The 23,008-nt window shown below is 45.9% G+C and overlaps 1 protein-coding gene across 1 annotated transcript in view; it reads right to left on the bottom strand.

Annotated features, from left to right (window-relative positions):
- The window catches only part of Abca13 (ATP binding cassette subfamily A member 13), a 337,625-nt gene that overhangs the window by 88,104 nt on the left and 226,513 nt on the right, over positions 1-23,008 (bottom strand). Inside the window, exons 48-49 of the mRNA XM_010624894.2 lie at positions 22,256-22,343; positions 16,259-16,367 (exon numbers count right to left, since the gene is read on the bottom strand). Of these exons, the coding sequence (XP_010623196.1) occupies positions 16,259-16,367; positions 22,256-22,343 (197 nt within the window). The remainder of the gene's footprint in view (positions 1-16,258; positions 16,368-22,255; positions 22,344-23,008) is intronic.

Genomic DNA, 23,008 nt, shown 5'->3' with positions numbered 1-23,008 from the left:
CCAATCCTTGCTCCGTTTCATGCTGTAACTCTATGTTTTCTTCCACTTCTTTTGACACACTTTTAACTCATCCATATTTTGCACTCCCTTATGAAGGTACCTAAGTCTTTACTGAAACACCACAGGGCATAAGGAAGCGTAAATAAATTAAAAGCTTTGGTCCTAGAACAGATCTCAGTTCTCAGAAGTCCCAGCAGTTCCGACATCTGCCTGGCTGCCGCCGGCTCCCCTCTGTCACACAGCCAGCCTTCCCAGTTCCTTCGCTGGCAAGCTCAGCTGTGCAATAAGGCGAGCTCTGCTCATAGCAGAGAGAACAGCGGGAGGCATGTGTTCCACGAGTCTCTTCTACAGTTTTACAGAACAATTTCTGTGATTATAAATTGATATTATCCAGATATTCTACTCCTGGCTCCCAGTGTGTGGGCCTAATGCCTGCTGCGTGGTTTCCTAGATCCTGGGCTTCACTTCTACATCCATCATGGACAGAGTTCTGTGGAGCTGACACCCGCCTGTCTGGACCAGAACACCTGCCAGGCTTTCTTCCCTTTGTCTCTCAGTGAACGTGACTCCTGGTCTCACCCCTCACTATGTATCCTAACTAAAACGCTGACTCCCAGGTAGCTAGCATTTCACCTGATGGGCAGCCTGCTACAGACCACTTAGCTATGCAAAAGCCAGCTAAGTACAGGCAATGCTCACAGGGAGCCCTGCCCAGGGTGACAGGTGTCCCTGTGGGTGCTGCAGACAGCGAGGGTGGGCCTGCAGTGCTGTGTGCTGTTCCAGGTGCTGCGTGTGACTAAGAGAACCCAGAAAAGTGCGCTACATGCAGGCACACACGTACACCCAGAAAGCGTGAACAAATGTAAAACATTATGTATCTGAAGAAAGAGACTTGCTCTGAGCTGCTCTAGAGGGAGAGACTCATTGGAGAGGAAAGTTCCAACTGTATCATCAAGCATCTTTAAAATTAAACTGTGATTGCAACTACAGTGCCTTCCTGACTCCCGTAACTTCATTTCTACACATAATCAAAGCTTGAGAGGTCCTGGGAACCTGGGAATCTACAGCCAGCAGCCAGGAGTGCAGGAGGCTTGGTGAAGCCTCAAGGTGCCACTGGCATCTGAAGTCTCCATGGGGACCATGCCTCTCAGCTTAACTGAGCAGAGTGGCAGCTGCATGACTGCATCCAACATCCAGAGTGCCCTCTTCCCCAGGAGAACACAGGGTCCCCGCCCTTCCACCATACTTTTGGACCTGCCTCCTCACATTACCTCTTCCCGCCAAAGCACTATGGACTTTGTGGGGCCTGTGCTGACTCCAGTTGGTCAACGGCAGGGCTGAAGGGTTTGGCCACAGGCCTCCCCTGGCTCTTTGCACCCTCATCCTCAGTCTCCTGGGTCTTCCCAGGCCTCCCCCGATGATCACAGAACCATCCTGCACAGCTGCAGGTGTGTAAGGACCCCCTCCCCATCGAAAGCCTGCAGAAGTCCTCCTCCTCCAGCCTTTCCCCTGTGCACATCTGTGGGGTCCTGCCCATCACCCAGACTCAAAAGTAAAGGCTCCTCACCCCCACCCCACACATCCCAGGAGCCCCCAAGTCTGCCACACCTCTTTCTCCCCCTTGCACACCAGGGCCCTGCCCAGGCAACTCTCACCCAAGTCACCTCTAGCCTGTCTCTCCCCAAGTTTACGGTTCCTCACAGCAGCCTCGTAAACTTCCAAAAGGAGCAGAAAAACAAACACAGCATTCAGTCTTCTCCCAGACACAGGTGCCCTTCGTGATAAAGCCCCACTCTCACATTAGCCTCTCTTCCCATGGCCCCATCCAAGACCCCAAGAGACTAGCATTTCCCTGACTCTAACTGCAGACTCCTATCCCCTCTCCTCAGACTGATGTCTCCATCTCAGGTCTCCCTGGTGAATCTAATGTCCTTGTTTGAAATCGTGATTACATTGCTATATTTTATTTTCTGATTCATACAGGTACAGCTGATGAATAAAAAATGTACAGACACTGTTCCCAATGTGCAATGGGCTGACTTACGATTTTTCAACTTTATGACAGTGCGAGAGACAGCTCAGTGGAGTTCATACTTCAAATTTTGAGATTTAGTCTCTTCTTGGGACAGCAAGAGGCTGCTCTCTCTGGATGCCAGGCAGGGGCAGCCATTGTGCCAGGTCCTGGTCATCCTACATTGTGCCAGGGGGGCCAGCACTCCTGGCAGGGCACCCGATGCAAGGCTACACTGAGTAGGATGGTTGTATTACATGCACTCCCCACTTGCAATATTTTTAACTCACACTGGGTTTATAGGACCTAACTCCATCATTTAGAACCTCTGTATTTAAAGTGTATGAAATGACATTTTAATTATATATACATTGTGGAATGATTATCATTCAAGGCAATTAACATACCTACCACCTCTCCTACACTGTTAGGTCAATGTAAATTAGCCCAGCCATTATAAAAAACAGCACAGATGTGCTTCAAAAAATTAACAACAGAACTACTGTACCACCAAAGGAATCTTATCCCTAGCTCTTCCTTTTTCTCTCTGTTGCCTAGTTGCCATAGTATGAGCAGTTTTCCTCCTCCACGCTTCCACCATGCTGTTTCTGACTTGGAACCAGCCTACCATGGACTGAACCCACTAAATCCATAAGCAAAAATAAACCTTTTGTCCTTTAAATTGTTGGGTGTTGGGCATTTTGCCCCAGAAATAGGAAAGTGACTAATACTGAAATTTAGAAATTATTTAAAGCATATGGGTAACTTAGTGGCTTTCCCAATGCTGGGACAAAATACCTGACATCCAACATAGTAGAGACAAAATACCTGACACTCACAGTTAGTAGAGGTTTCAGTCCATAGTTGGCTGGCTCTGAGGCAGGGCAACATGGCAGGGGGGCATGGTAGTGAAGGAACAGACCATGGCAGGGTAGGCAGGAGGTAACAGCAACCAGAAAGCCTCCCTTCCCCTTTTATCCTATTCAGGATATAAGCCTTTTTGGTGGTGCCACCAATACCCAGGGTGAGGCTTTCATTATCCACACCCAGGCCTATGTTAAAACAATTTAGTTATCACACACATACTTAACCCCAGTATCACACACCCTAATTCAGCACCACATACCCATGATCCAGCCACCTCCCAAAAGCCCCATCTATGAGAGCATGAGACTTTAAGGGGACATCTAGAAGCCAGCTTTAACAATGAAAAATGGAGGCATGCCTACATTATATGCAACTCCTCCACCAATGCCCTTCTATACAAGGGCCCTGAAAAGCAAGTATTCTGCTATTTGTAGCAGGGAAGGATCCTGGGACAAGTTCTGCAGAGACACCAAGGGATAACTGTGCACACACGAACCCATGGTCAGGAATCACATGCAGTCTAGGACACTAGGCTGTTTGTGTAAATTCTTTTTCTGTCATGTCAGGGTTACTACGGCCACTTCAGAGGAGGCACCTCAAGCACAGGTATCTGAAGAGCTCCCCGAAGTCTGACAGCTGTGACAAGCTGGGATTCAACCCTATGCCTGCAGCTGCCTCCATCTACTTTCCTACAGGTGTGTCACACACCTCCTCAGCATACACTTTTGACTGTGCAAAGAGCAGAGCCAAACAAGAGAAGGAGACAAGGCTGGAGGTCAGACGCCTCTGTCTTGCTCACGGTACAGGGAAAAGCTGCAAATGCTTTACAGAGAGTTCAGCAGTACAATTTTAAACTAACAAGGTTGGATCTTCATTCAACCAGGTTTCACCAATATCTTCTCTTACATTTAAGCTGATACAGCCATTGCCCAAAGATGAAAAACAGTGCTCTAATAAATGCTTTCTCTAGCCTCACTCTTCTGTTATGGATTCACCACCCTCCACAGTAGTACATTTCCTGGACTTCTGTCACTGCTTCAGAGTTTTAATCTAGAAAGCCAGGGTACATCCGGTCTCACATCTCACTGGCAGAATGACTGTCTGCTCCGGCTCTGAGTAACTCCTGACACACCAGCCCCAATTCTGGCTGCTCTCGCTCTGGAATCGGATGGTGAGATTTGATGCTAAAGAGATCAGTGAAGTCTCCATGCATCCATCTTTAAGTCAGCCTGTGGCATTCTAGAATGGTAGATTCTTGCAGAAAATAAAGCACCCCATAATTCTCCATGGCAGGCACACCCTTGTGTTCCAGAGGCAGAAATGGGAGCTGAGGGAAGTGCACAGAACTGGAGCACAAAACTCCCTGGCATCCACAGAGCTGGGGCTGTGTCTCTCCTGGCAAATCACTCATCACCATGCAAAAAGGCCCTGCAAACCAGGGACCTGGATGAGGGCCCCGTGCAGCCAACTCTGTGTGTGGCACAGAACAGAAAACCTCAACAGCAGCAGGGGTGTCACAGAGAAGACTATGCATTTCACAGGATGAGCTGCAGGAAGGCCTAGGCCTACGACAGCCACTGGCCCTTTCCCAGCCCTTGCACACAGACAGAAGCTCCTGGTCTCTATCTGAACTAGATGCCAACACTGCAAACATCAGAATGAAATGCTGTGGTTCCCTCTTCCTCCCTGAGATACAACTCACAGGACCACAGCTTTTCAGGCTGTCATTGCCTTTTGCTACGCAGAATAAAAATTTCAGTATAATGAAGAAAAGAAGAGTGAATGCTGCACAAGGCTAAGACAGGGGATCCTAGCATGGGGTCATCCTGCTCTGTGCTCAGCAGATGCTATTACCAAGGCACCTGTAACATCCAGCACTGTTCAGAAAGCCAGAAAAGCCAGGGGAGGTGAGGCATACTTGTAATCTTGGCACTCCTGGAGGCAGAGGCAGGAGAATGACAACAATTTAGCAACTTAGTGAGATGCTCTCTCAAAATTTAAAAAATGAAAAAATATTTTTTAAAGGGTTAGGGGATGTAGTTCAGAGTGAAGGCCACAGATTTAACCTCCTAGTACCCCCCAACACACACACACACACACACACACACACACACACACACACACAAAGGAAAACATTCTGAGTGCTTTCGCCATAAGGAAATATGAGAAATATGAGTGTTGGAAGAGACAGGCATGTTTAACCTGATGTGCACATTCCATGATGTGTACATCTATTAAAAACATCATATGTTATGGCTTCTGTCTAGATATCCCTCCAAAGCCTCACACAATCATAAGTAGGACTTTTTTGGATATGGGTGTGTGATACTGGAATTAAGGGTGTGTGATAACTACAATGGTTTAGCGTAGTTTTGGGTGTGAATAATGGAAGTCCCACCCTCAATATGGGTGGCACAAATCAATAGGCTTGTACCCTGGAAGGAATATATAAGGAATAAAAAGAAGGCAGGCTCACTGCTGCTGCTACTTGCTGCCTCCTGCCTGCCACACCATGAACTGTTTCTCCTTCTGAAGCCCCTCTGCCATGCCACCTTGCTTTGGAGCCAGCTGACTACAGACTAATACATTTACAAACTGAGTACCAAAATACTATAAACCTTTCCTCCTTTAACTGGTGGGTATTGGGGTATTCTGTCTCAGCAATGAGAAAGTAACTAAACCAATACAGTTTTTATAAATATATTTTTATGTTTTTATGAATCAATTTACAAATCTATGACAACTACCACTCAGGCAAAATTTACTTTACAGCTGTTCTTCTGTTTTCATAATTAAGTTCTAAAATTCTCTTTTAAAATTAAGACACAGAGAAAGTGATAGGGCCATAGATCACAGGACTTAGGACTGATAAGCACCAAGCAAGACCTGCTGTCAGTCTGTGGAGCTAAGTGGAGGTCTGTCCCTGCTTCTCTGAGACAGCAGCATGCTCTGGTAAGGACAGAGGCAAGCAGCATTCTGCCTTCTTTCTCACTTGAGTGGTGGAGATCTGGGCACTAGACACTAACTGGGTTCATCGAGATCCAGGAGAGATGGGCCCCTCCTCCTACAAAGACTGAGGTGTGGAGCAGGAGGGTGCTGCTGGGATACCAAGCAGGTAGGGAGCCAGTTCACAGACAGGACTATGAATAAGGTCGATGCAGGGCAGAGCTTGAGTCACCAGGGAGGGAAGGAGAGACGCAGGTTGTTCCAGTTCTGGGGCAAAGAGCAAGTCTAAGGGCACACAGGACCCACCTGTGCCCAAGAAGCCCAGCTACCCTGGCTGCCTGCTGGCTGCAGAAGGGTGGGGAGCACTCTCAGGCCCACCCAGGAGATGGCAGGTGAGCTTTTCCCTCTGTCAATTTATTTTTTATTAGTCCATGTCTGCAGTACAAAATTACTGCATTCGCTGTGGGGTGCAGGTATGCATACACATCTCATTTCTTTTTATTTCCCTTCACCTCCCTTCTCACCTCCTCCCTCCACCTCAAGATGCCCTTCCCATTTACCAAAGACCTATCTCCTTCTTTCTTAGTGTCTGTCTTATCTTTTGTTCTTTAAATTATTTATACTTTGGGTTTCTCATAATAAAGAACTTATGAGATATTTAAGCTTCACTGATTGATTTCGCTTAACATTATGGTCATGAGATGCATCCATTTTCTCACAAGTGACACAACTTTATCCTTTTTATGGTACAGTAGCACTTTACTATGTAGAACTGCCATGTGTGTGGTTTTGTTTTTTTAATCTTGCAATCTGGCTTATCACTACCTTAGATGTTTTTAACATCTGCATTTGTTTTTAGTAACAGCTCTCAGGAACTACATATACTTAAAAACAAAGTTAGCATGTCTTTAAATTGGTGCTAAAAAGATTCTATATGTATTTTGCAAAAAGTGGACAAAACCTGAGGTTATTTAAATAAATGATCCTTGTGTGCTTATTCTCCAGAGTAAAAATTGAGCGGAAGGAAAACAAAAGATATAGCAGGGCAGGTGCTTCCCAAAGTCTCACACACTTCTCACACCTCCCCTTGATTAGGAGTGGAAATGCTTTAGGGATTGGAGCCCTTTCTATGGTGAGGGTGGGGGAGAAAGAGGGAGAGAGAGACAGGAGAGAGCAATTTATGGGCTGCTCACATGTCAGGAGCCCTATCTATGTGACTTCTCTGGGGACAGAACCCACTGCAGACAAGGTGCAGCCCAAGGGGTCATAGGCAGGGGTCAGGCAGGGAAGGAAAATGAGGCAGAGTAGAGGTCTAGGCCCTAATCTGAGGCCAGCTGAGCAGAATGAGAGGTATAATGCCAGTTTTCTAAATCTCCCTTTAATCCATTTTGTGGGAGACCAGGAAAAGCATTTAGAGTCTTTGATGTCCACAATGCAGAAAGCACTTTATTGTAATGAACAATCTCTGTAATTGGGTAATTATTTTCATTGTCAATGTGCACTCTATGCTCTATTTAGGTAACAATGGCATTGTGAGAGGACCTTGAGCTGGGTGACATCTGGAGGGCTCTTAAAGAAAAGGCCTACACTTCAGCCCCATGCTGGCTGGACAGGACTCTCCTCTCTCTAACATCACTTCAAAGGCCTGCAAAAATGATGCTTCAAAATCTACCTTGTGGGCACGTATGAATCATTTTCTTTGATTGTTCTCGTCACTTATATTCTGGCTTCTCTGTCTACAAATTGGCCCATGGCAATATATAACTGCATAAAATTAGTTTTGTCATTTAGTATCCTCATTATAGCAACATCTGCTATGGTTTCTAGAGTTGGTATATTTGTCATTTGTAAAAACACACATCTGTGCTTTTGTCCTGTATCCATTATGACAGCAAGACACTTAACACATTCACAAGCCCGGCCATCACTTGAGGGTTCATTACTCTTACATAATGTGTGGCTCTGCAAGTAATAATGCCCAGATGTCTGGAAGAAGAAAGATTTGCCTTAACATCAACATGTGTGGAAAAGTTTGTTCTTATCACTAATTCACCATGCTCATTGGCAACATGAAGAGGATAGAAATGTTAACTCGCTCAGATAACATTAAGAGAAACATGAACTCTTCATACTAATAAGTTAATTTTCACGGCCTTCCCCTTGCTTCTGCTTCCTTTTAAGCTCTCCTGGAAAAAGATGTGGGCTTTTTTTCTCCTGAATATTAAGATTTATTATCACTCTCACTGAGAAGTAAAAGCCAGTTAGAAGGAGGTCTTCAATTTTAAAACAGGGTAAAGAATAAAAACAAGTTGTGATCTAGTCTAAAAACAATCAGAAGTAATCATTGTTTGCACTTTGCGTTCGTTATTCTCTTCGGGGTTTTCTGTATACATACGTTATCATTGACTATATTATCATTCTCGTATGTTTTATGTTGTTTACCTCAATTTCTTGACCTATTAATATTTTGCCATGTGGAAGACAGCTGTATAATGTGTTTCCTGGAATCAATGTTCTTGCAAGTTCTTCCTTTATCCTATGGATTTTATATTACTGTTGTCTTTCTTTGGGTTAGCATCTCAGATGGCTGTCTTAAAGCATTCTCTTTTATTTATTAACAATTCATCTACAGTGTATTTTTAAAATCTACCTTCCATATGAAGACATCTCTGTGGCCTGGTCACTCGATAGGCAGCATCTTCAGTGGGCAGAGAACTGGGATGCATATTTTTTTCTTTCCAAGTTCCATAAACAGTATTTTATTAGCCATGGTTTTTGAGGTGGCAAGCCAAAAAAATCACACACCAAAATCCAGTTATTTAACCCTAAACATTTGGTTCCTTCCTCTTACCCTGGAATGCTATTGATATTTGTATGTTGACTTTGTATCCTCCTATCTTGCAAACTTTATTAGTTCTAGGAGACTTCTGGTGGAATTTTTTAGGTCTTCTATGTAGTAGATATTCACTGTTTCTGTTTTAATATCTAGATCTGATCCATTTTTATTTTACTTTAGCATATGGTGAAAGATATAAGCCTAGATTCAGCCTTCTGTATATGTATAGCCAAATGGCTTGACGCATGCAAGACAATAAATGTAACATATCACATAAACAGAAACAAGCAAAAACATCATATGATCATCTCAGTAGATGCAGAAAAAAACCTTTCGACAAAATCCAACATCCTGTCATGACAAAAGCCCTGAAGTAAATATATAGAGAAAGTTATCTCTATCTAATAAAAGCCATTTATGAAAAACCTCTGTCAACATCATATTAGATGAAGAAAAACTGAATTTTTTTTCTCTAAAATCAGGAACAAGACAAGGATATCCACTATCACCACTCCTATTCAAAGCAGTGTCAGAAATATTAGCCAGAGCAATCAGGCAAGAGAAAGACATGGGATGGATAGGTATAGGAAAGGCGGGAATCAAACTATCTTTATTTGCTTCCCAAATAAAACGTCAGTTGCACAAGAACTAACATCAAAAGCCAATAAATATGATCAGATCCAATTAAAAAGCTCTGCATAGCAAAAGAACCAACAGAATGAAGAGACAAGTTACAGAACAGGACTATATTTTGCCAGCTATTCCTCAGACTAATATCTAGTCTAATACCTAGAATCTGTAAAAGGCAGACTACCAAAATAAAAGATCCAGTTAAAAAACAGGCAACTGAAACGAAAATACACTTCATAAAAGAGAAGTGCAAATGGCCAATAAATACATGAAAAGAGATTCAATACCCCTAGCCATTAGAAAAATTCAAATTAAAACAGCACTGAAATTCTACCTTATTCCAGTAAGAATGGCTATCACTAAGAAATCAAGTAATTACCAATGATAGTAAGACTGCTAATGCAATCTAGGACCAAAAAAAATAAAATAATCGCAAAATTGGAGGAATCACAGTACATGAATTCAAAATACATTACAAAGCTGTAGTATTCAAGAAGCATGGTATTAGCACAGAAACAGACACACAGACCAGTAGAACATGACATAGAGCCCAGATATAAATCTATGCATCTGTATTCAATTGATTTTCTAACAAAGACATTCAGATTAGGTTTTGGGAAAAGGACAATATCTTCAACAAATAGTACTGGAGAAATTGGATATTCACAGGCAGAAGAAAGAAACTCAACTCCTGTCTCTCAACATATACAACAATCAACTCAAGATGGATGGAAACTTTAAATGTAAGTCCTGAAACTATGAAAGGACTAGAAGAAACAGTAAAGAGAAATACTCCATGACCTTTCACTGGGCAAAGATTTCTTTGGATAAAATCCCAAACACACAGGATCTAAAAGCAAAACTAGACAAATGGAATTACATCTTTTACACAGACAAATAAACCATCAACCAAGTGGAGAAACACCCTGCAGAATAAGAGAAAATATATGAAAACAACACATCTGATGAGAGATCAATATCAGGGATATACACTCTACAGCAAAAAATTTAAAACAGGAAAATTATTTGACTAGCTGTTTCTTAAAACAAAACATACAGATAGCCAGCAGGTATATGAAAGATCACTCAACATCACTAATCGTCAGGAGATGCAAATCAGAACGAGTTATTCCCTTGCTCCAGTTGGAACAGCAGTTATCAATGAGGCAAAAGACAACAAGTGTCAGCAACGGTGTGGAGGAAAAGGGGCACTTACACACCAAGGGTGGCATGTGCATTAGTAGCCGTCATGGAAAACCCTACACATGATTCTGAAGAATAGAGAAGTAGAACTGCCACATGCCCAGTGGATCCACTTCCAGGTGTGTGCCCAGAGGAAATGAAGTCAATAGGTCAACAGACATCCGATGCCCTTGTTCACTGCAGCGACTTTCACAATGGCCAAGAGGCAGAACCAACCTAGGCACCTGCCATGGATGAATGGGTAAGGGGAAATGTAGTGACTGTTGCATCACTGCGGATTATTCAGCCAGGTAAAAGACAAAACCTTAGTATCAATAACATGGGTGAGTGTGGAGATCGCTGTGTTAAATGAAATAAGCCAGGCACAAAAGTCAAATCCAAAAAAGATCTCACTTACACCTGGAAGCTAAAGGAGTTCGTCTCACAGAAACTGAGTCTGAAAGTGGTTACCAAAGAAACCAATGGGAAATGTAAGGAAGAGGAAGAAGCAGAGACAAGTTGGAAAAAAGAGTATAAAGTTACTATATTACCATTCTCGTCACTGAGACACAATACCCAAAACCCACAATTTAAAAGAGGCCAGATTTAATTTGGCTCATGGTTTCCAAGATGTCGGTCCATGGTAAGCTGGCTCCAAGGCAGGAACATCATGGTGCAGGGGCAAGGTAGAACAAAGCTGCTTATTTTGTGGTGGCTGAGAACAAATCGGGGAACAGAGCCAGAGAGAAGGGGCCAGGGACCAGACGGAGACCCCAAGGTCATGACCCACCAAGACACACCAAGGAGCCTGCTCTACCAATATGCTAGGTGTTTCTTTTTTTTATTATTTGTTACCTTTATGTTATGCTACGTGTTTCTTCATCCAGTGAAATTGACATTTCAGGGTTAGTGGTCACAGTTACAGAGAGTGGAATAGTTTCTGGTGGTCTATAGCACCATAGGGTGACTACAGTCAGTAATTCTGCATCGCGTATCCCAAAATATCTAGAAGAGAGGCTTTGTAATGAGTGAGGTAATAAATATTCCATGAGATGAATATAAATATTTGATCATCACACAATGTATGCAAGAGTCACAGCATCACAATCTCATAAATGTAGATAGTCATTTTGTGTCAGTGGTTAATGAGACATTAAAGGAACAGAAGAGCTTCTTCCGCTTCTGAATGCGGCTGGCCCTCCCTAGTCTCAGGAACCAGCTGCTGTCTGCCATGTCCCCAGCCCTACCGAGGGGACTGCGGGTGCCTGGCCCCTATCTGCTCTCTTTATCTGTTTCCCTGCTCGATGATCAGCATGTCAATCAGCTGATGTCTCTCAGTTCGGCAGCACCTGGGACATCGGAAACACCCACCTCTCAAGCTGCTCAGCTCAGTCAGAACCAAGTCTCTGGGTTTGTGACAGAAATCGGTCTTTTTCAAACTCCCAGGTGAACTCAGCATGCGGCTGGCTGGACCACGGTGTAGGGGTCTCCCTGTGGCACGGCCAGAGTTCAGTCCTCTCCAATGGCAGCATTTGTTGGCAGAATCCCTGGGCTCAGTACGACGGTAAAGAAGCTGAATTCCAAGGCCGGGTACTGTCATCCCCATCAGCACCACCACCTCACGCAGTGCGGTGAGAGCCAGTGCCTGTCCCCCTGTGCCAATTGCCTCTTCCTCTTACCTACGTGGGGACTAATCTGTGTGACTTTTCTTTTGATTTATTCCTTTCATTTTACTAAAACAAATTTCCTCTCATGTTCATTCTTCTATAACTCCACTTAATTTTAATCCAATAAGCATATGCCAACTCAGAAAGCCATAATGATAAAAGCAACACACTTTGCCACTTTTTTATAGAATTTATCTTTTTTATAGAATGTAGACATAGTAAAAATAATGGTGCCAAGGATCAATTATTTAAATAAACATTTACTGAAATCCTCTTATGGATAAAGACTTTAGAAAAACACAAACATCCGTAACAGAAACACCTTCTGTGAGGATTTTGCATTCTTATTACCAAAGATAAGAGGTGCAAACCTATAATGGCAATGAAAAGTACTGGGTGTTGTAATGAGCTAACAAGGTCTCTTGAAAATACATTATAATACATGAATACTTCTTGGAAATGCATGTGTGGATGAGCTTTAGAAGCTATTGACTGGGAAAAGAGAGATGAAGCCTTTAACTCATTTTGCAACAGTGTTAAAGATCCTGATGGATTTACAAGAAACCTGAGTTGGGCCTTGGAGGTCGAGAAGGAGCCAGGCCTAATGGTACAGGTTTGTAACCCCAGCACTCTGGGAGGCTGAAACAAGAGGATCACAAATTCAAGCCCAGCCCGAGCAATTTAGTGACTTAATAAGACCCTGTCTCAAAATTAAAACTTAAAGGAAAAAAAGTGGGTGATATAGCAAAAGACCTGGGTTTGATCCCCACTACTGGGGAAAAACAAACAAACAAACAGTTGAGCAGAAACCCTTAGGGTGCAAAAAGGACAGGTGCAGCCTGAGCCAAGGCATGAGGAACACGTCGGGGTGCATGAAGGCCTGGCCATGGCCAGGGCAGACAAGAAGGGCCACAAAGGAGGAAGCTGAAGGGACATCTTGGCCTCAACAGCCCTTCCCTCAGGAAGCCCAGGCCATAGCGAGGCATGGAGAGTCCTGCGTGCCGGAGCGAGTTCCGTTGTCACGTTTTACAACACTTTGGCAGCAAATGTCAACATCTTGATGGTATTTCAGGACTGAATCGATGTAAGTGGATCTGAGTCCCCACAAATGTGCTTCCTTCCGGAAGGGAGGCAGCAGAAGCGACGGGGACTCGGACACCAAGGCGGCACGGGCCTCTGCCCCACACCTCCGTGTTCCCTCCCCTGGGCCTGGGAGAGTTCTGAGCGGCAGTTTCAGTCATCTCTCTGGTAGTAACTCCTGACACAGCCTTCCCCGCACACTGCCCAGTCCTTCTCTTCCCGTGCTAACTGCATGAATAAGTCAAGCTACAACCAGAAGTTTCAAAAAGACAAGTAATGTACCTTTAAAGAATTATCTCATGACCAATGATATATGTATGCATTTTTCAAGTCAGCACAACCCTTCAACAAACAAATGAAAAGCCCACACCTTTAGTAAATGCTTTTTTTCTTTCATGGTCCTGGGGTCTGAACCTGGGACCTTCACTATATCCCAACCCTTTTTGAGGGTTTTCTCTATTTTTTATTTTGTTTTTTGGTTTTGGGGTTTTTCTTTGAGAGGGTGGGAGTCTCACTGAATTGCTAACTTGACCTGGCTGGGCTTGAACTTGTGATTCTCCTGCCTCAGCCTCCCACAGAGCTAGAATCACAGGCTTGTACCACTATATCCAGTTTATTTTACATAAGCATACCTCTTCATCTCCTCAGCCTGCTGAAACTTTGCATTATTCCTTATTTCGCATGCATGCACAAACACTCATGAGCACACACACACACACACACACACACACACACACACACACACACACACATGCAGCTTCTTCGTTCCTTCTCTTCTGACTTCCATTCTCATCACCATCACATTTGCCCGCAGGATCCAGCCAAGTCCTGCACTCACTCTCCTGATGACTCTGGAGTCTTCTGCCCCTTCCTGCCTCTGGGCCGAGACCTCCCCACCTGGGGCCACACCCGGCTCTCTGCCCACCCTCTGTGGGGCCTCACTGGCACCTTTAGCAGCATGGGTCCTCGGGGTGAGGGTGCAGTGGCCCCCATGCTGCTGACTTTCTCCCCAGCGCCCTGAACTCATTATCGCTTCTGTTGGGGATAGCACCGCCATCTCTGACCCTGTGCAGGCCACCTGTCCCCTTCCTAGAAAATAGTTCTTGCTCTCAACATTGCAATGAGGCTGCGGGGACTGAACAGGAAGTCATTTAACACAGAAAGCAGGAGTGGTATTTCCGGTTCTTATACCCTCTCTCGTTCTCCTCCCCAGCACCATGACCTTCCCTCCGCCTGCCCCACTTTGATTCTCTGCCGTCTCACCTGGCCTGGCCTGGGTCACCATCCTTCGGTGGGCCTCTACTTGTCCCAGCCCTCCCCTTCCATCCTTTCTAACTCATACCGTGACCCCATCAATTGCACCCCCCAGTATCTGGAGAGTCTGTCCCGCAACAGTTAAGTCCACACTTCTCACCCGCAGAATTCGACCTCGACCAGTCTTTCCAGGGAGATCAGCAATTATTTCCCTGTCCTGGACTCTGATGCAGTCAGCCTGGACCCCTCCCTGTCTGAACATGCACTGATTCCTCCTCGGAGCCCAGGAGGGGGGCGAGGCACAGCAGTGGAGAGCGTGCTTAATGGGAGGCTAGATCCTGCCATGCAATGCTGAAGCCCAAGCACAGCCTCAGAAAGTACATATCCGCCCCTGCTGCAGGCCCGAGGCCAGTGTGTCCCGGGAAAGGAGCTAGCTCTCTGCCATGCAGCAGCAAAGCTAGGGCTCCTCTTCGCCAGACTTAGAATCTGGTCAGGGCCCCATTACTAACTTGCTGGGGCCCACAGCTGCTGCTTTCTCAGAACATCTGCTTTCTCGACGGCAAGGTGGGCAGACATGACCACCCTCAGCCTGATGGGGACATTAAACGTGACGGTGGATAGGCAGCAGCTAATGGAGCCCATGGTATGCTTTGGATCTCTCACACGCTCCCTCCTCTGGACGACTTTATACATCTTTGGGCTTTGCTTAGTCACACACATCTTAAACGTTTTATATTCCTGTCATTATGAAATTATTACAGTGCCACAAAATCCATGTATTTTAAGAACTGGTAATAAATACGCCAGTGATAAAGCTCTTGCCTAGCATGTGTGGGGCTCGGGGTTCAAGTCCCCAGCACTGAAAAGAAAAATTGTTAGGGAAGAAAAAGCAAATATGGAAAAGTGAAGTAGCATTAGAGTGAAGCGAAAGCATGGTAGAGGGATGCAGCGGGACCTCGGTTCATGAACTTAATTCTTTCCACCATTCTGGTCACAAGCCAAATTGGACAAGAACTGAATTAAATTCAGTGGTTCAGTTCAATGTTGACCTTTTGGGGAAATCTGAGGCCATTCTCATCCAGCTGAGTTTGTAACCAGAATCATGGAAAGAAAAGTTTGTGAACCGAGGTACCACTGTATTCAGCATTGATTTCTATGCAAATGAATACTTCAATAAACATATTTTGTGGATAAATGATAATGGATATGGCCTATTGTTGCTAATATTTCCTGATTCTTTTTTTAAAAAACTGAATTAGCTTGAAAAATGATAACATTCACGCAAGTAAAGCAAATAAAGCTTCCCTTGAACCAATAAATTAACCCTGCATTGCAGAAATGGACCTGTGTCATTCAGTGAAATAAGAAAGCTTCAGTTACCAAGCAATGATCAACACAGATGGGCTGAGGGCCCTGCAAAAATCAAATCACAGTATTATTTGTGATTTGTGTTCTCCTTTGCAGCATTCCACACAAATGTCCTTCACATGGGAATTTGCTTCTGCTTCTGTAAGATGTTTAATAGCTGCTGCATAAAGGCTCGTGTGCCTTTTGCTCCTCTCCTTGAGGGCTGAGGCCATGGTCTGCAGGAAGTCAGATGTCCGTTGGGAAGCAGAGGCAGGAAGCACCCACAGTCTCATGCAACTTTACCCACAGATCAGCTCCAGGCAGAAATCTCCCCTTTGTGCTTCACTTTCCTACTCCAAATTCATTTCTGCTTCTGTCATTCTAAAAATACAGCTCTTTAGAAAGCAGCCAAGTCTAACTCATGAAAAATGACCTTACCGTACTGTCTCCAGTCCAGAGCAGGGGGCAAGTGTCTCCACAAAATGAGATTGTTCAGATGATTTAAGTAGGAAGGCAGGGAGTGAAAGCTCTTCTGATTATACCACACCTAAAAAACAGAGGCAATTTAATGGCGCTTTGCTGGAGAAGTGAGTTCTTCAGCCTCTTGCAGGGCGGGGACTCGTGTCAATGAGTGTCAGCTGCACCTGAGAACGGCTCAGCTACAGTTCCCGCCTGGCCAACACCGAGCAAGCAGCTCCAGTCTGCTAATTCCATATTTATCTCAAGCATATAATTTCCAGCTAAAAATAGATTAATTTTTCCCCAGAACAAATATGAATGTCGCTCTATAATTATGGTCTCAGAGGGAAAAGGGAACCGAAGCCTGTCATCTTTTTTTCTTTCTCAGTTGGTAAGCTAATGAAATTTGACCTGCAAATTAAAAGCGAGGAAGATGATCAGAAAAAAAAGAGATTACTTTCAAATTAATAACTGAACGCAGAACATTATTTCTCCAAATAGAGCGAACCCAACATCTGCTGAGTGTGGAGGACAGAGCTGCATGCTGTCAGTGAGGACAAAGGTGAAGGAGGAATCGGAGAGCACAGTGTTATTCAAGTCCAGATCAAACCATCACTGTCTACCCTGGGGATATCCGTGTTTTAAAGAAAAACAAATGTTCCGTCTGGGAGCTGGCAAGTGTCCCCAAGAAACACAGAGCATCATCCAGAGTAGAGGTCTTCATTCAGTCCACTGAAGCTCTCACTTCCCTGCTCAATGCTGTCTTTTGCAAGAGACCATCCACCTGCAGGTTAATGCTGCCCCGGAAAGCACACCAGCTTCAGGTTCTCTCCAAAGTTTGTGCAAAGTGAGAGCTGGACCAGACCTGACATCCCCAGTGTCTCCACATCCTGCTGTGATCAGCGTTCTTCACCTGGGACCCGGCTGCAGCAACTATTATGTCCCTGGGATGGCTGAGAAATAAAATATGCTCAGTGCTTTAAAAACCAAAACAGAACCTGCTCCACTTCCTTCTGGGCTGGAAGACAGACCCCAGCCTTCCACACCTCTGATACCCTCTGGAGTATTCTAACTGCACAGGGTGGCCCTGGCCAATCCTCCTTTAGGCTCCCAGGAGAAGGAAGGAAGTTTGAGATGTGCCTGAAAGTTCAAGACTGCACCTGCAGAGTTGGCCTGGGGAGCCCTGCGCCCCAGAGACAGCAGCCAGTCTCAAGCAGCTGAAACCCAGGTCCCTGAACGGAGCATGCTCAGACCAGTCAGGAGCAGGCCTGGCTGCTTCCTGAGGTGGAGGCAGAGGCCGAGGCCCCTCCAGGCCATAGCCTCACATTGTACCCTCGGACACACCCACACAGGGACTTGATTTCCCAAAACCACCCAGACCAAATCCTGTTCAAGACTAGGGACCAGAGGGACCGGCTAATTTAGAAAACTCTTGAGCCCACGTGAGATGCTCTACTTTGGTTTTTAGTTTTCTTAGAATTTCCTTACAGTACAAAAGGATTACATTCATCATGGGGAGTTCATATGTGTACACAGCCATCTTAATTCTTTTCACTTCCCCTTCTTCCCCCATCTCTAAGAGTGATTTTTTTAAAAAAGAAACAGTCTCACTATGTAGCCCAGGCTGGCCTTAAACTCAGGATCCCCCCTCAGCCTCCCAAGTACTCAGATTACAAGCATGCACCTCCACTCCCAGCCTGCTTTTCTTATACATTTATCTGGAAGGGAAAAAAAATCATAGAAAGTAGTAGCCTTTGCCAGGGGATTAGAAGTGTTAAATTTGGTTTTGTTCTGCTTCGCTTGCTTGCTTGAATCTTTGTTTCAAAAGCAGGATGACTTCAACTTACAGTGACACAGGAGTGTGGCACAGAGGAAAGAGCTGCTGGGGATGCTGCTGGGGAGACAGGAGCTGCCCTCCCACCGGTCCCTGTCCCCAGGTCCTTGCCATGCACCCGTGCCCTCTGCAGGTGACTTCACGAGCTCCAGTCGGAGCAGAGCTGTGCTGTGGGTCCCACTCTGGCCAGGGAACCCATGGTATATGAGGCTGGCGGAGGTTTAACAAGTGCCTATCTGAGCAGAGCAAGGCTCAGCCCACCTGACACAGCTCCAGGTCCTCCCCTCCTCCCAGGTCCTCTGCTTGGTTGGTCCAAGTGTCTGCCTTTCACAACTTTCGCTGGGAGACCTCCTCCTATGGGACAAGCTGGGGAGATGCAGCCTATATGACTGGCCCGCACCCCCCACAAGGACAGTGCAGACGCACAGGATGGCAGCCTCAGTGTGACCTGCTGAAACTTGTGCTTCTTAGTTTAAAGCCACCAGTGAAATCTCCCTGTAGGAAATTTGCCCATTGCATTGGCCCATCCTGTCCTCCTGCTCCCCTGCCCTCTCCCCTTCCTCCTCCTCCTCTTTCTCCTTCTTCTAATCCCCCCCACCTCTCTCCACCTTGACCTCTGCATGTGACCTCTGGACATGCACTACAGCCCTCTGGACCTGTGAATAGTAAAATCTTCACTTCATCCTGTATCTCCACAAACCCTAGCCACTCAGGAAGCCAAGGCTGGCCTATTGTGGCAGAACCTTGAAGACTCCTAAGCTATACATACTGTATTGTTGAGGCCTCTAAGGTCTATAATTACTGTTACCTAACAATACTGTGGCAAGACACAACTGATACAGTAAGAGCACTGAGAGGGTGTGTTACTTAAGATCAGCAAGCAGGTGATGTAAAGATACTGGTGAATCTAGAAGTAGTTGATAAAACCTGTAGGAATGCTGGGGAAAAAATGTCAGAAATCTGCCACAGGTAACTGATAACTTGGTGATCCATACGATACAGAACTAAAATAGTTGGTAAAACTTTCAACTTTAAAGGTAGAACTTGTGCCCGATAAACCTGAGTGGGAGATTTCTAGGCAAAATGTCAAGCAATCTTCAGAACAAGCTGCAGGGTGTGGCTCTGAGAACCTTCACTGAAAGAATGACGGTGTTAAGGGATGTTCTGGGGCTCAAAAGGGAACAGAGCTTAAGGGGCGGTGCTCCCTGCTACCCTCACACCCCCAAATCCCGGTGTTTAACATTACGGAGAGCACACAAGCACCATGAATGTGGCTTGTGAACCTGAGTTACAGAAACAGCTCAAATGCTCCGTAGGGAACCCTACCAAGAAACCAGGATTGGCTGGGCTCAGGGCAGAAGGTACACAGAGCCTGGCTTCCTGTGGGCAAGCTGAGAACACCTTCCTCACATGTACCCGTGGAAGTTCACAGGCCAGGAAGCACATGGCAGGGAGTGGAGTCAAGGGACTTTGCGGGTGATGAGCCAGCAGCATTGTCGGGGGGGCAGAACCAGGCCCCCGCTGTGGAGCATTTAAGTGACAGGCAGCAGGGACCACGGTTAGCTCAGCCCACAGCAACCTGACTGCACTGAGAGCTAAAGGCACACGCACTGTTGCATTCCTGGTGACCCTGTTTGCTCCACATTACTGTGTGGGCAGCACATGATTAGCTCAAAGGTTCAAGGAAAACAGTTTAAAAGGTCCTTCAGCCTGCTTTCCACTCTTCTGTAAATCAGTCTTTATCCAAGAATGGCTCTATAAAGCACTTAAGTAAGCGGTGCATGCTTTATGATGATCTGAAAATTAGCATTTAGGATTTCACCTCATTCAGAGGAAGGGCTTTGCTTTTTCCTCCAAAGACCAGTTTTCTAAAACTGCACTGTGTTCTGAAGAGAAGTCATAGGATTTCTTCCCCTGATGGCCCACAAGTCAGGAAGTGATAAAGGCCAATACGTGAAATAGGAATTTCATCTCCTTTTAGGACCACACTGTGCCAGCTGGAAACACACCTTTCCTCTCAGGAGTCAGGATTAATGGCTGGCAGGAAAATACCTATGTAGCAGCCAGAGAGGAAACCACTTCAGGGCTATTCCTCGGGGTGAAATTCCAGGGAACACAATGTCTGGGGGTGTGTCTCGAGTGTGTTCCGAGTGTGTTTAGAGTATGACTGGACGTTTCAGGCGAAGTATACACACTCTAAAGGGTGTTTTGATTAAATAAGCTAAACACTCAAGATGTGAGTAAAATAATTCAAGGAAAGGTTGCACAAGAGACATTTTACAGTATAATGAATCATATGTTATGCATATTCATGTGCAAATTTCCTGTTTTTTCCTGCAAAAGGACTATGGAAATTGTAGCACAATTTCATGCGAATGTGGCCTGCAGGCAGAAAGGACCACGGGTCATTCATTACTGAGAGGTTACTGCAATCATCTGGGGCATGGGGTCAGAGCGCGGACTGCCCTCATACCTCACTGTATCGGGTTCCTCAGGACCCTAGGGAGAACCCACAGGGCCACGTGCACCTCATTCGCTGGCCTGTGTCTGGCAAAAAACACACCAGACACCAGGGAAAACTCCAGAAACTGCTGCTTGGATACATCTGGTGCAGTGCAGAACAATCTAAACACAAGCAAGAGTGACTGAGGCCAGTCCCACCTCATTCCCAAACAAGAGCCCAACCCAGGCAGCGGATGTCTCGGAGCAAAGGCATCTGCTGCAGGGAGGAAGGGTCTGGGTGTGCCGGCATTAGAGTCAAACTGTGCTTCAAGGAAAGCATGTGACTTCTGTATGTGAGGTCTGTCTTCATCATGGAGCGCATGCTCCAGTATATAAAGCAAATACACCTTGGGTGGTTTTCCTACCAACTTTCAAATGATGATAGTTTCACAGTGAGCTGTAAGTCTTCTTGTTGCTTGGAAAGGAAGAGCAGTCTGAGCGGACCTCAGCTGAAGAAGGGATTTCTAAGCATCCGCGCTGTGACTTCGACTTTTCTACTGGGAGTAAACTGTGCAGTGTAACCAAGCAGGTTTTCATCATGGATTATATGGCGGAGGTCCCGCTGAGAACCTTTATGCACTGAGTAAACCTCCTCACACACCTGTCCTTGTGCTGCTGAGCTATCCACTCACCAGAACCAGGAGCCAGGAGGGCTCCTGGGGGCCCTGGAGAGGCCCTGTGCCACAGGCTCTGTGGTGAGCTTCAGAGCAGATCCAACACCACAGGCTAAGCAAAGAAAGGCTGAGGGTCACTCCGCACTGACGTCCTATGCTATCCTCACATCCACCCACTCACCAGACTGGCCTCTTTCTTTCCAATTTGTACTCCCAGCAATGCCACAGTTTCCCCACTGGCAAGAACTGAGCACTTGGATTCTTCCATTTCCCCGTCTTTTATGGTTGTGTGGACTTCTTCCCTCGGGAAACTTTGTCATTCGCCCCTCTGGCATCCCTGAAGCCCCACCCTACCTGCCTCATTCCGCAATGCCATTAGGAATGTCCTCATTCATGACAGTCCTGCCAGAGCCCCTAAGACTTGTCCCATGTTACTGCCACTGTCTTTGTGTCAGCTGTGTCCACCCAGCCTCCTTTAAGATGAACTCAAGTTTATGTACAAAAAAGTCCTTGGCCACCAGGGACAGAGTGACACTTCTACATAATGCAACTATGGGTGTATTGAACAAGAGATGGTCTTCTCACTAGCTGTAGATCTTGCTGGTGAAGTCCTGTTCTGACAAGAAGCAGTAATCTATTTGTTCTATTTCTAAACCACCAAAAGGAAGACAATTCATATTTCTCTTTCAAGGGAATGTTTATGTACAAGCATCCACAATGCTCAGTGACAAGCACTGGGCTTAATCTCTCCCTTCAACTCTGGTCTCCAAATGTATTTGGATTTGTTTTTGTTTTGTTGTTACTGAAGACAGAGCCCTAGGCCTTCACACTGAGCTACATCTCGGGCTTTTTCTTTTGAGACGGGGTCTTGCATATTCACTAAGATGCCCAAATGGGCTCCTCCTACCTCAGCCTCCCAGAGTGCTGAGACTACAGGCATGTACCACTGCGCTCAGCTTACAGTTGGATGTTTAGCTGCTCTGGATATCATCTAAAACAGGGAGAAAAAGTAAAGAATACTGTTACCTTTGCCAGAGTTCTTTGTTGTGAGGTGTTTGTGTTCACATCTTCTACTTCGCTGGGGGCCCGCACTCCAAACGACCAACCTCCGAGGCTGTTGACAGTAAACATGGTGTCAGTGCTCCAGCCAGGATGCACGATGGCTACCCAGAGAACAAGCGCCTATCATGCTGGTCAGAGCGGCCACACAGTTCTCCACCCGCTCTGGGGCACGGGCAGCCCCCAGGCAGGTGCCCAGCACAAGCACTGCTTAGGAAAGACTGGACAGAGCTGGTCACACTGGAGCATGTGCTTCTTGGCATGAACACCTGGCTAGGAAATGCATGTCACCTGGGGTCATGCTGGTGACCCAGGTCTCAGCTGAAGTTCGGGTCATTCTCCTAGGAGCCCACACTCAGGACTACTGGGGCCTAAGTTGTTACCCTCCTCTGCTCCCTTCTCTCCCCACTTACAAGGCTCCTGGGCCTGGGAGGCACCATAGGATGAGAGGCGGCTGGTGAGATCCTCCTCTCTGGAATTGTCCCACACCTGCATCTGTCCCTTCTACCGGCCACTGCATGGGTTGGGTCTGCACTTGCCAGCTTGTCCTCCAGGCAGCTCTGAGACCTGCTCCTGGGTGTGAGTGCTGTCTTTTATCTCTGTGACCTCAGTGATACCTGGTGCTTCTTAAGCTTCCCCAGACAGCTGACCCTAGCCATCAGGTGCATAGGAAGCTGCAATTCCCAGGCTCTGGGTAGAAAGAGACTGAAAAGAGCCTCA

Source organism: Fukomys damarensis, unplaced genomic scaffold (assembly GCF_012274545.1).
Source record: "Fukomys damarensis isolate Sample0158 unplaced genomic scaffold, DMR_v1.0_HiC HiC_scaffold_17, whole genome shotgun sequence".
Classification (NCBI taxonomy): Eukaryota; Metazoa; Chordata; class Mammalia; order Rodentia; family Bathyergidae; genus Fukomys; species Fukomys damarensis.
The sequence above is the reverse complement of the archived record's forward strand: the minus strand, read 5'-3'. Positions and strand labels throughout refer to the sequence as shown.